We start from the raw sequence: 13,445 nt of genomic DNA on the forward strand, positions 1-13,445 counted from the left end.
TATTTCCAGGGATCCAGGGCTTTTCTGGGTCTCACCTCCCTCGCGGGGAAGAATTTCTTCCCCAAGAATTTTCTTCCAAATATTAAACTGATGTCAATCCACAAAGCTTTTCTTTGCAATTCCCCTCCTATGAAGGGGTCACATGGAATGAGGGAGGCACCCGGCTGCCAGCTGGGATTGCACCACGACAGGACAGTGGGGAAACACTCCCCTTTCCCATGGGAAAAGGCAAAGAGGAAGTTCTTGGACACAGCCATAAAAAACTGCCCCCACCCCATGGCCTTGGAGCGTCACACGCAGCTCAGGGCTGTGGCAGATGAGCAGGGACACATCTTCCTCCTCCCTGGAATGGGGGGGCTCCAAGTGACCCCATTTCCCTCCCTCCATTGCATTACAGCATTTTGACTCCTTTTTTTCCTGCCTGGAGATGAATCCAGGAAGTCCAGGAAGAGGAAGGAGATGAGTGAGGCTTAACACAGACCCCACCACCAAAACCAAATTAGGGGCAAGGCAAAGGTCCCAGACTCCTCCCAGCAGCTCCGAGACCCCACTCCTTGCACCCAAAAACCACATTGCAAGAGGAATACAAAATATAGCACTTTAATTGCAGGGAGATATAAAAATTTACCCAAAAAAATTAATAAATCTCAGGCATACAATAAATAGGCAGCTTTGGTGGCACGCACACACGTGCAGTCCTGCTTTGGGAGGCACCAGCAGCTCCCCAGAGCTGGGGGCACACACAGAGGCTGTGAAAATGAGGATTTACACATGGATGACGCTGCCTGGACACGCTTGGGAGAGCCCCACACGTGTGTTTGGGAGGGTGAAGCCAAGCTATTCACACTATGCTGCAATCTTGAAAAATTAAAATTCTATATATTTATAGAAACTCTGGCTCTGGTCAGGAAAAATTAAGATTCCCAAGTTTTCATAGTCAGTATTTGCATATAGAATCTCTGCATCAGTTTCCAAATTTCAATCCACTTTGGTGTGAAAGAGAAACACATAAATCTCACAGCAAAAATAAAGAGAGATCTCAGGAGTTCTCTTTGGGAGGCACATCCTGCCTTTCACCAGCAGGAGTCTTTGAAGGGGGAAAGCTGATTCCTGGATATAATTTCCTAAATTTGAGCATTCTAAGGCTTTTCCAAAAGTCAACTCTTATCAAATTGCTGCTCTCAGCAAGGTCTGAGTTGCAGAATGTTGGGGCAGGTGGTTACAGCTGTTGATTTTTGGTTCTGCCTGACTGGCCATTAACAAAGGCAACACAAAGCAAAGCCAGCCCTGACCTTCCTGCACAGCTTGGATGCTCTAGACAGTCCTGGGACTAAAAAAGTCACTTTTATCATCATAAATCATTTACAGGACAAACACTGAACATCCAACCCGTTTGCTCACGGCAATTTCCACCTCTGGATTTCTACAGACTGGAAACGGCAAAGAACAAAACCCAACTTTCCAAAAGTAAAAAAAAATAAGAAAAAAAACTAAAGGACTCTTTTGAGTGTCGCATTTTAGGACACTTGGGCACTGATGGGATTAATGTGGGTGTGGATGAGCCCAGGCCAGCAGGCTGGGAGGGGGGCAGGGCTCAGACTGCGATCTGCTGGTTCTCTCGGAAGAGCGGCCGTGTTGTGCAGACGTCCTGGAAGATCCGGTAGCCCTGCTCGTGCTGGGGCTCCTCAGCCACGGGCAGCATGGGGCTGGAGCTGCAGCTCTTCCCAGCCTCGTCCACCACCTGCCTCAGGTACAGCTGCTCCACCTGGGGCAAAGGAAAAAGGTCAGGGATTGAGTGAGGAGTGTTCGCTTTGGCATCTCCTGCTGCTCCATCCAGTGGAGATGGGGTGGGGGGCACACAGCAGAGCACAGCGGGGCAGGTCCTGCCAGCACAGCAGGTCTGGCTCCACAAGCACCTCCAGGAAATAAAGGAGCAGCCCCAGGAGCTCCTGCCAGCAGGGATATTGAGGTGCAAGGACAGGCTGGGGGATGTCCCAGCACATCCAGAGTGATCTGCTGGGGCAGACATCCCAGACAACAGGAGGTGATGAGGTCAGGAGTTGTGCAGGAGGCACAGGACCATCTCTGGTCTTGTAAAATCCCCACAGGACCTCACAGACCTGGTGGGTCTCTGCTTGCTCGAGAGGGGATGCCACAGCCTCCCTGTGCCCTCCCTGTCACATCCCAAGAGGCTCCAGAAACCCCTGTCCTGAGCCTTTTCAACCCTACAGCTGCTGCAGCTTCTCCAAGGAGACTCTGACCAGAGCCACGAGGGCTGACCCCACATCCCATCCCCTTCTTCACCCTCCTAAGATCTCCCAACCCCACTGCTGCCAATCACAGCTGCTGCCCACATCACTGACGGATCTGAAATCCACCAGTCCAGGGATTTACTTCCCCATTTCCCACAGGAAAAGGCACAAGTCCCAACGCCAATGCAGGATCAGAGGTAGGAAACACTTCCCTGCAGCTCACAAAACTCGTGCCATTGGGGAGTTTCATTTGCCAACCCAGCTCCAGGAATCTGACCATCAGCAGCCCAAGCAGCTCTCAGGAGGCTGTGGAAAAGCACCACATTTCCACCCCAATCCAGGCACCCAAATGCCCCGTGGCTGCAGGGCGTGGAGCTCTGCTGGCAGAATTCCCACCCTGTCTGGGTCCCTTTTCCTGGCAGCCCTCCGTACCTGGACAAGGATGAGTTTACACCTCAGTGGCACAGCATCTGGGAACTCCTCCCCGAAGCACAGCATGACCCTGCTGTCTGGGAAGCGGCCCTGGTTGTTGTAGTACTGCTGCAGCTCTGCAAGGACAAAGGAAAACTTGGGATTTGCCCTCCAGAGGCTGCCAGCCTTTGTTACACGGCCCTGCCATCAAACACCCCACAAGGAAGCCGTGGGCTCAAGCAAAGCCTCCAGCTTTGGGATTTGCCACGTGATCCCAAACGCCACATTGTCCTTTCCCAGGCCTGGTGGTGTCACCTGCTCCTCCTTGGGAATGCAGCAGCGAGGGATTCAGAGTGCTGCAAGGAAAAAGGGCTCCACCCTTCCGACCCCACCACAGGGCCCAAGGGGGTCTCACGCCGGGTTCAAGCTCCAGAAACCCTCTGTGCATGGTCCCAAGGCTTTAGGATCCCAGAATTACCTCAACTTTTCCAGGGAGCTTCTGGCCAGAGTCAAATCCCTGTTCTCCCATCCTCTCCTCCACCCTCCTGAAGGTTTCCCCACCCCAAACTGCTGCCACCCAGCCTTGTCCACCACATCTGCTGGTGGACAACCAACCAGCACAGGGATTTATTTCCCCACAGGCAAGAGCAGAAACCCCAACACCAAAGAAACCAGGAGGCCCCTCACAAACCTCGGAAGAACAAGTTGGTGTCAAAGATCTTCACCACCTCCTCCCGGTCCAGTTTGTTGGGCCTGTCCTTGTAGGCCATGGTGTTGCCACTCCAGAAGACCCTGCCCTGGCACAGCCTCTTGATGAAGATGCCCTGCTTGTTGCTGTGCAGGAGGACACCCCTCTCCAGGTGCCCGAAGAGCTTCCTGGTGATCTGCTTCTGCCGGTCGTTCTGGATGGCGTCGGCTGAGGGGAACCGGACGTGCTCCAGGGCATCGGGGGCGTAGAGCTTCTCCCCGTGGCCCGAGGGCTGCCCCAGGGAGATCCTGCAGCCCTCGGAGCACGAGGTGCTGACGTGGCCCACCAGCCTCCCGCTGTAGTAGAAGCTGATCACCATCTGGGAGTAACCTGGGAGGCGATGGAAGTGCATCAGGAAAGGACCAACCTGCTCCTCGCTGCCCTGCCCACGTCCCCAAATCTCCTGGGAGCGATTCTCTCTTGGTGGAGGGACATCTCCAGGGCTGGCCAGCAAGGGACAGCTCCCAGTATTTACAGGATTGTGGAATGGTTGGGGTTGGAAGGGACGTCTGGGCCAGTCAAGCCCCCTGCCCAGGCAGGGTCACCTGGAGCAGGTGACACAGGAACAAATCCAGGTGGGGTTTGTTCCAGGAATTCCTCTCTGAACGTTCCACAACTCCCTGGGCAGCTGTTCCAACACTCTGACAACCTCCATGGGAAGTTTTTCCTTGTGTTGAGGTGGAACTTCTGGTGGTTTAGTTTGTGGCTGTGAAATATATTGAACTTCTTCCTCCTGACTTTGCTCCACACCCTCCCCATGCCATGGGCAGATCCCCCATTCCAAAGGCTGCCTGATCCCACCATCCCAAGCAACTGCTGCTCTTTGCCCCCATGGCACCCAGGATTCATCCCAGCATGGAGATGTGGATCATCAGGAGGGTGCAGCACCTCCTAAACCCAAAGCTATGCACGCTTAAAGGTGGGGGACAGAGCCAGAGCCACCTCCTGCCACCAGCACCGGAGAGGAGCACCTGGTGGCCAGGTGAGGTGCCTTACCTGAGTGATACTGCTCGTAGCTGGAGTATCCACTCATCAGGGGCAACGCTGCGGGCACAGAAAGCCAAGCTGAGCCTGAATTCCCAAATCCCAATCCCCCAGCTCCCCCCACCAACCCCTCCATTTTCTATCCCACCCCCAACATGGGAAATGCCAGCAAAAAGCTCCCAGCTGCATTTCTTGATGGGTGCTTCCAACATTCATAATGAGGAAGACAAAATAAACTGCTCCCCATTCCGTATCCCCGCACAGGAAGATTTTTCCTGCCCCAAAAAAATCTCCCAAATACCACACAAGCTGCTGGCTGCTTACCAGGGCTGGGCTGCTGCACCCACCAGTCGGGGATTGGGGGGTTCCTGCAGGTCTCCTGGGGGGGCGAGGGGCTCCTCTTGATGATGCCCAGGTATTCATCCACACAGGAGGGCTGGGGGACAGCAGACACCAGGATCAGAGCAGCTCTGATGCCTCCAGCAAGAGTGAAACTTGAAGCCTCACTCAGGTGAAACGTGGATGAAAAATTAAACTCTACAATTCTAACAAAGATTTGTAGGGAATAGTTATGTTTATTTACAGTGTTTTGGATGTAGCTTGGGACTTACTGTTTTTTAATGAGCATGTGTACTTTTGAGCATTTTAAATTTTTTTTATTGCTCTTACTAATTTCTATATGTATAGAATTTTCTAATAGGTTAATGCATATTCATTCTGCTGATTTCACATTACACTTCTAGTTAGTTACACTTGTACTCAGTTTTTGTCAGAAAGTATAGAAAGAACTCCTGGGTTACTTTGCCCTGTCTGTTTCAAGGTCTGAGGAGCCTTTCTTATCTTATTTTTTTAGTGTGGAAATTTGTATTCTTTTTCTTTAGCTGGGGTAGTTGTGTTAGTGTCGTAGTTACTAGACTAAGCAATATATTTAGCAAGTTTCAAGTGGTACATTTTACTTAAATTTCAATGGATTTCTACCGTGTTAAATTTTCACTCCGTCTCACAGGGTTTACAGTTTTTTTCCCCAATGCCTATTACCTATATTAAATGGTGCTTTTCTATCTTTTATATGGTACATTACGTGTTACATGGTTGCAGTTTTCCCCATGCCTATTACCTATATTAAATGGTGATTTTCTACTCTAAACCAATCTGTGAGTGCCAACATCACCAAGAACATGGAGGTGAGGAAGGAGAAAGAGGGAGGACAGGGCAGGCCCAGATCCCTCCATCTTAAAACCTCTGACCCTCATGTACAAAACCAAAACCCCCCTGTACAGCACTCAAAAATTCTTCCCTCTACTTTGTGGCTACTTCTACTATAATATCTAAACTTTTGTGACTTCATGTTCTTCCTGCAAGGTTGGTAAATCATACCATGGTTCAAACCCAAAATCACAGCTGTTTCCAGCTGCCTGCCAGGGTCTCAAATGCTTCCGACCCGAAACATCCAAAAATGTCTGAGGGACATTTTGAGTTCCCACACCACCTGAACAAGCTGCAAACCCAACGCTGCAGCTTTGCAGACGAAATTTGGGCAGTGCTGTCCCAAACCAGACCCTCACCTCTTTGATGAGGTCCTCGATGGCAGAGGAGCTGCAGTCCATGTCGCTGACATCAGCCAGGCTGCTCCCGTTGGCAACCCCTGCTTTGCCTGGAGGGAGAGGTGGGGCTGCAGTCAGCACAGCCACACGTGCCAAGCACAGCTCCTCTGGAAGGGTTTTGGAAACCTTTCACCCAGTGAAAGTCAGGAAAGCAGGAACCACAGCAGAGCCATGTAACAGCACCTTGGAGAAGCTCACAGCCCCTCCAGAGCTGCTTGTTTGGGGTAAAAAATCACTTTACAACTCATTTTTCCCCCCAGCGCAGGGACCAGCAGCAAGAAAAATCAAAAGCCTGCCTGGTGACAGAGAAAGAGCTGGAGCAGAGGAGAGAGTTTGGGGTTTTTTTGAGCACCCCAGAGACTGGGGCTGGGGCTGCTGCTTCTCTTTTTTCCACCAGCCTTCCCCAGTGCAGTGCTGCTGCTGGTGGGAACCTGCAGTGCCATTTGCATAGTGGCAGCACAGCCCCTGTGTGAACGGGCTGGAGGGGACAGAGATGCTAAAGGCAGATTTCCTGACTGCAAAACTCATTCTTTTTTTGGTTTTTTTGTAAGTTTTTAACTTAAAAAGGACAAAGCACACAGCCTCCCCTAACCACAAATAGAGTTAGTGTGAGCTGAGCCACACCGGACACCAGGGCAGCTCTCTGCAAAATTATTGCTCCTCCAGCAAGAAAAGGGATTTATTGCAGCTCCCCACCATCCTCAAGCAAGAAAAGGGATTTATTGCAGCTCCCCACCATCCTCACAGAGGGGTTGGGAGGAAAAAAAGGTTGAGGCTCATGTCCCTCCCCCAGGCAGGGAAAGTGGAATTTTCCCCTACAACATCCTTAGGGAATGGGAGCTCCCAGGAGGCTGCAGCCAGGACAGCTCGCTCAGGTGCAGGGCTCAGTCCTCTCCTGGGCAACTCACACTTCTGCTCCTCCTCTGGCACGATCCTGTAGACCTTGTAGGGCTCGGAGATGTCCAGCTGGGACCTGTCTGTCACCTCCTCAAAGTCGGGGCTCTTGTTCAGGGCGCAGCGAAGCCGCGTCTTCCACGTGGCCGGCTCCGCTTTGTCGCCTTCCTTGAACTTGCCTTTGAAAACAGCCCAAGCCTAAAGCAAAGAATGAACAAAAAACCCTCACAAAATCCTCCCTGTGAGCCCTACAAAACCTCTCAGGGAGGAAGAGCTGGGGTGGCACATTTTGCATCTTGCACCCCTTCTCAAGCATCTCTTGGGGATTTGCTGTTTCACTCCTAGACTGCACAGCCACCACACCTGGGGGGGGTTTTGGGGTGCAGAGCAGCACTGCCTGCCTCAGAAATGCAAAAAAAAGGCTTTTAAAAGCCAGGTTTTTCAAAAAGCAGAGGGCAAAATCATCACCCGTGACTTCACTTCTGCACCTACGGGTCAGGAGATGCTGGGAGCACAAGGAATATCTGCTCAATTAAAAATCAAGATAAACCTCATTTTTCAGCTCCTGGCTGATAAGTTAATAAATAAATAAATAGGTCTTCCCAAGATCAGAACTTAATTTGTGCTTTTTGTAGGACAATGTATTTTACCACTGAAGGAAGAATGAAAAATGTCACATATTTTTTAAAATATACATATTGATTTCTTTTATAGATATTTCAAGGCTATCCTCAGAACTCAGTGCTCCCAAACCATTCAGTAATTTCTTACTGAAATTAACTCCTTCACCAGTACAGATACTTGGAAGTGGGGTCAGAGAGAAGGGAATTCCTGGAGAAGACCTGAACATTTTGCTTCAGGATAGAATTTTCCCTTTTCCAAAACTGGAACCCCACCCTTCAGTGAAATCCTTCCTGCCTACGTACAAAATCTTTAGTTTTTTTAATATAAATCCAGCATTTTATCAAGAGAAGTTGATGAGAAGTTTAGAGCAGGTCAAAAGCTGCTTCTCACATCACACCTGGATTCAAACAGGATGAAAACAAACCTAAAACTGGTCCTAATTTTCGATAAGAAGGAATAAATCATCAAGAGCTGATAAGAACTTTAGAGCAGGTCAAAAGCCACTTCTCACATCACACCTGCTTCTCACAAACAGGATTCATCCTGTTTGAGTCCTGAAACCTAAAACTGGTCCTAATTTTTAATAAAAATTAATAAATCAAGAGAAGCTGATGAGAAGTTTAGAGCAGGTCAAAAGCTGCTTCTCACATCACACCTGAATTCAAACATGCTGAAAACAAACCTAAAACTGGTCCTAATTTTTGATAAAAAGGAATAAATCATCAAGAGCAGCTGATAAGAAGTTTAAAGGAGGTCAAAAGCCGCTCCTCACGACACAGGAGAAAACCTAAAACTGGTCCTAATTTTTGATAAAAAGGAATAAATTATCCCAAAAAAAAAAAGGAAAAAAAAAAAAAAGAAAAACCACCCTGGGAGACCAAGTGCAGCATCTCCTGCAAGGTTCAAAGCCGTAAAACCCAGCGAGAGCGCGGCACAAACAAAACCAACAGCACCAAGAGAAGGCATCACCAAGCCGTCCCTACCTTGAAGATGGAAGCGTCCACCTCCTGGTTGTAGTCCTGCTTGCCGGCGTGCTTCCAGGGGATGCGGAACATGGACTTCTCCTCGTTCTCCCACACCAGCCCTGCGTAGAGCTCGCTGTCGATCTGCTCGATCAGCCACTGCCGCAGCCGCCGCCCGCCGTTGCGGTCACACATCCTGCAGGGATCATCCAAACCCCGTCAGCTCTCCCATTTCCATCCCAGCACAGAGATTTGGGATGGTTTTCCCCCAGCTCAGCTGGCGCCTGCAGCTTTTGGAAGCCCCCCGTGCCAATGTCTGCCCGTGGAATGAGATTATCTTTAGCGTCCCTTCCAGCCCAAACCCTTCTGGGATCCCACGCTTCCATAATTCTGAGATCAGAACATCTCCACCCCACATCTCCACCCTACCCCCTGCTTCTTCTAAAATAAAAAAAATAAAAAATTTAAAAATCAAGGCAATTTCCTTCTGAGTTACTACAAACTCTACCAAAGTTCCTCTCCCAAAAGAAGCTGACTCAGTGCTCTGCTCATTCCTATTTTGCTGCAGGATAAATCACAGAGGAAGCAGAGGGATGGATGGGGATTCAAGCCCCCAGCTCTGCTGTCACCTGAGCAAGTGACACCGGGCAGGCCATGCTGGGGGACCAGCAGCTCCTGAATCAACTTCCCAGGCATTTTGGGCTCTGCATTTTACAGGACTGCCTCTCCCTTGTTCATTTGTTATTTACTGCCCCACTGGAAGAATTTTGGGTGGAAAACAAGGATGCTCCCAGCACAACCTGAGAACCAGTGGTGCCTGCTTTGCCATGGGCTCCCACCAGCTCCACCAAATTCCATCCCTTCTAGACAGCCCTGGCTGCTCAAGCCCTGGTTTTTAGGGATGGCCAAAGCACCACAGAGGGCACAGCTCTGCGTGCCAGCTGGGTGTCCCAAAGGATATGCCACAGCCCATCCCTGGAGGAACGGGGGCACACGCAGTTTCTCCGGGGACTCCAGCACCCAACTGAGTGATGCCAAAACTGAGAAATCCCGCAGAAACAGGACGCTTCTTCTTCTAGAAAGCTCCTTCCCAACACCGCCAGAGGCCGGAGCTCCATCTCCCTCCCCGAGAGGGAATCACACGCTCGGGACACATCAAGGAGCCCCGCGGCTGCCCCCCGCCCATCCCGGGCTCGGGGACCACACGACGGGGACTTCCCGCATCCCTTCCCGGGAGAGCTCGGGACCTGCCCCCGCCTTTCCGCCGCTCGCTGCCGGTGCCTTGCCGGTATCCTCTCACAGGGGATGCCGGTACAGGACGAGATCCTGCGGCCGGTCCCTGCCCTCCTCCGGGGGATACCGGTGCCGGTACCTGTCCCCCGGCCGGTCCCTGACCTCGCCCGGAGGATACCGGTACCTGTTCCCTGCTCCCCGGCCGCTCCCGGTGCCGGTCCCTGTTCCTGCCCTCCCGGGAGGATGCCGGTACCTGTTCCCTGTTCCCTGGCCGCTGCCGTTCCCGTGTTCCCCGGCCGGTCCCGGTACCTGCTCCCCGACCGCTCCCGGTGCCGGTACCTGTTCCTACCCTCCCCTGGAGGATGCCGGTACCTGTTCCCCTGGCTGCTCCCGGTGCCTGTTTCCCGGCCGGTTCCTGCCCTCCCCGGAGGATGCCGGTACCTGTTCCCTGCTCCCCGGCCAGTCCCGGGGCCGGTCCCTTTTCCTGCCCTCCCCGGAGGATGCCGGTACCTGATCCCTGTTTCCCGGCTGCTCCAGGTGCCTGTTCCCCGTTTCCCGGCCGCTCCCGGTGCCTGTTCCCCGTTTCCCGGCCGCTCCCGGTGCCTGTCCCGGTACCGGTTCCCCTCCCTGCTCCGCTCCCCTTTCCGCGCTCCCGGTGCCGCGCCCGCCGTTTCCCCGCGCTCACCTTATAAAGCAGCGATATTGCGTGGCCACGCCCACCACCACGCCCTCTCTAAGCTCCGCCAATCACCGGCTCCTCCCCTCTCCCGCCCTACCCAATGAGGAGGCGGGGCCGCGCGGAGCTGGCCAATGAGGAGCGTCCCGGCGGGGCGCGCGCCGCAGTTTCTCTTAAAGCGCGGCTTTCCCCGAAATCAGCTGACCCGGGGGCGGGGCCTGACCCGGGGGCGTGGCCTGGGCGGGAGGGGGCGTGGCCAGCCCGCCCCTATCCCGGGTCTGTCCCGGGCCGGTCCCGAGTGATCCAGTCCCAGTTCCAGCCCAGTTCCCCAGTGCCAGAGCAGTGCCAGGTCAGCCCATCCCCAGTCCCAGTTCCAGCCCGGTTCCCCAGTGCCAGAGCAGTGCCAGGGCCAGACTGGTCCCTCACCAGTCCCAGGTCAGCCCAATCCCAGGTCAGCCCATCCCCATCTCAGACCAATTCCCCCATCCCAGACTAATTCCCCAGTCCCAGACCAATCCATCCCCAGCCCATGATCAGTATATGCCCAAATAAATCTCCACAGTCCCAGATCAATGTAGTCCCAGACCAGTCTCCCAGTCCCAGATCAGTTTCCCCAATCCCCAATCAATTCCCCCAATCCCAAATCAGTTCCCCAATCCCGAATCAGTTTCCCCAATCCCGAATCAGTTTCCCCAATCTTGAATCAGTTCCCCCAATCCCGAATCAGTTTCCCCAATCCCGAATCAGTTTCCCCAATCTCCAATCAGTTCCCCCAATCCCGAATCAGTTCCCCCAATCCCGAATCAATTTCCCCAATCCCAAATCAGTTCCCCAATCCCGAATCAATTTCCCCAATCCCGAATCAGTTTCCCCAATCTCCAATCAATTCCCCCAATCCCGAATCAATTCCCCCAATCCCGAATCAGTTTCCCCAATCCCAAATCAATTCCCCCAATCCCGAATCAGTTCCCCCAATCCCGAATCAATTTCCCCAATCCCAAATCAGTTCCCCAATCCCGAATCAGTTTCCCCAATCTCCAATCAGTTTCCCCAATCTCGAATCAATTTCCCCAATCCCCAATCAGTTCCCCCAATCCCAAATCAGTTTCCCCAGTCCCAGACTGGTCATTCTCCAGTTATCCCAGGTCATTCTATCCCCAATTCCAAATCAGCCTTCCCAGTCTCAGACCAGTATTCCCAGTCCAAGACCAATCCATCCCCAGTCCATAAACAGTATATTCCCAAACAAACCTCCCCAATTCCATACCAGTCTCCCAGTCCCAGACCAGTCACCCCAGTTTCAAATCAGTTTCCCCAGTCCCAAATCAGTTTCTCCAATCCCAAATCAGTTTCCCCAGTCCCAGACCAGTTTCCCCAGTCCCAGACCAGTCTCCCTAGTCCCAGACCAGTTTCCCCAGTCCCAGACGAGTTTCCCCAGTCCCAAATCAGTTTCCCCAATCCCAAATCAGTTCCCCCAATCCCAAATCAGTTTTCCCAGCCCCAAATCATCCTTCCCAGTCTCAGATCAGTGTCCCCAGGCCCAGCCCAGCCCATTCCCAGTCCCAGGCCACTTTCCCCAGTCCCAGACTGGTCCATGCCCAATCCCAGTTTAGTCCAGGGGGTTCCCAGTTCCTTTCTGGATCGAGGCCAGTCCTGGATCATTCCCTCCCTGCCTGCCCAGCAGTTCCCAGTGTTCCCAGTACAGATTTGGTGTCCTGACTTTGCCCCAGCCCAGCCAAACCCAGCCAGAGCCACCAGAGCATGAAGCCCCATCTGCAGCCTGACTTCAGAGGGGCTTTTTTGGGATTACCAGATTACACACACATTTCTTGGAAGAAAACCATAATTACTCCCACGTGGGCAATACAGAGAAATGGGAAATGGATGGAGCTGCACAGATGGTTTAATAAAAATAACGCTCTGAGGTGCACAACCTTTCCTGGCATTTCTAATAAAGAACGGCTGGAATGAGCCTTGATTTTAAGTTTTTTAAGCACCCCCCACTGATCCTCATTGGATCCCCCCCAGGAGATTTGGAGTGAGCCAAAAAACATCTTCTGCCATCAGATACAGTCAGGAGGATTCATGTTCTTTTTTGACCAAAAATACAATTTTAATCTTTGCTTATCGGTGGGGTTTTGCATCACCACCTCCCCTTGCCAGACAGAGACCCTCCTGTAAAAACCTTTTTTTTTTGTTAAAATTCTGGGCAATTTGTGATATTTTAAAGGGTCTGCACACAACCAAACTCTCCATCCCCTCTGGGGATCCACTGCAATGCAGCGAGGTGACTTCATCATCCCCACCTTCATTTTGGCTCTGCAGCTTCAGGTAAATCCAAATTCCCTGCGGGGAAGATAAAAAATGAGCCCCATTAAAATAGGGTTTCAGGCAATTGAAACAGGCTGGGAGCAGAGCCCATTTCCCCGTGCCAGAGGCACCAGGATTTTGGGAAGGCTGATGTGGGATAGTGTTGCTTTAATTTTTTTACCAAAACAAAAATTAAAATTTTATATATATATATATATATATAAATTATTACAAAAATATAAACTAAAAAAACTCTAAAAGTTCCTAAAAATTCAAAACAACAGGGCAGCAGAGCCCAGCAGCCAAGCGTGAGCTGCTCTTGGCAATGGCCAAAAAGTGGAAATCCAGCCCAGTTTTGCCTGTTTGGGGTTTGCCTCCCAGCTCCCAGAATTCCTAAAGCCACCTCAGGTCCCGCTGATGGAAGCCAGAGTGGAAAAACAGATATATTCACCTGGGATAGCCCTGAAAGGCAGGGAAATTTGGGTGAGGAGGGGATTTTGGGGCTTGGCTGTGGCTGGGATGTCAGGCACGGCGGGGGTGCTGCTCTGGGGAAGAATTCCCTGGGATTCCCCAAATCTGGGGGATTTTTCCAGCTCTGCCTTTGGTGCCGTGGTTCCCTGGGGGTGTTTGAAGCTCGGGCTGTGGAGTTTATCACACCTCCTGCACCTCTAATCTCTGCTTATCACCCATCTCCAATGACTTCCTATTAACTCCCCTGCCTTCTCTTTTCTCTTCCTGCCTGCAAGT

The 13,445-nt window shown here is 52.0% G+C and overlaps 1 protein-coding gene across 1 annotated transcript; it reads right to left on the bottom strand.

Annotated features, from left to right (window-relative positions):
- Nucleotides 1-584: 584 nt before the first annotated feature.
- On the bottom strand, nt 585-10,365 carry IRF8 (interferon regulatory factor 8). Its single transcript, XM_021537941.2, has 9 exons — nt 10,223-10,365; nt 8,501-8,675; nt 6,908-7,091; nt 5,961-6,049; nt 4,720-4,831; nt 4,408-4,455; nt 3,355-3,741; nt 2,685-2,800; nt 585-1,765 (listed from the first exon to the last, which is right to left on the bottom strand). The coding sequence occupies exons 2-9, from the start codon at nt 8,672-8,674 to the stop codon at nt 1,595-1,597; spliced, it is 1,281 nt and encodes a 426-aa protein (XP_021393616.1). The 5' UTR covers nt 8,675; nt 10,223-10,365; the 3' UTR covers nt 585-1,594.
- Between the last annotated feature and the right edge of the window lie 3,080 nt (nt 10,366-13,445).

This window comes from Lonchura striata, chromosome 13 (assembly GCF_046129695.1).
Source record: "Lonchura striata isolate bLonStr1 chromosome 13, bLonStr1.mat, whole genome shotgun sequence".
In the NCBI taxonomy this organism is placed as follows: Eukaryota; Metazoa; Chordata; class Aves; order Passeriformes; family Estrildidae; genus Lonchura; species Lonchura striata.

Bases quoted from the DNA above. Each gene is read 5' to 3' on its own strand.
- IRF8 (XM_021537941.2), bottom strand. From the start codon at position 8,674: ATGTGTGACCGCAACGGCGGGCGGCGGCTGCGGCAGTGGCTGATCGAG. The intron at 4,832-5,960 runs GTGAGGGTCTGG...GCTGTCCCCCAG, and splicing joins TCGAGGACCTCATCAAAGAG to CCCTCCTGTGTGGATGAATA. The intron at 2,801-3,354 runs GTTTGTGAGGGG...TTGTCCTTGCAG, and splicing joins CACCAACTTGTTCTTCCGAG to AGCTGCAGCAGTACTACAAC.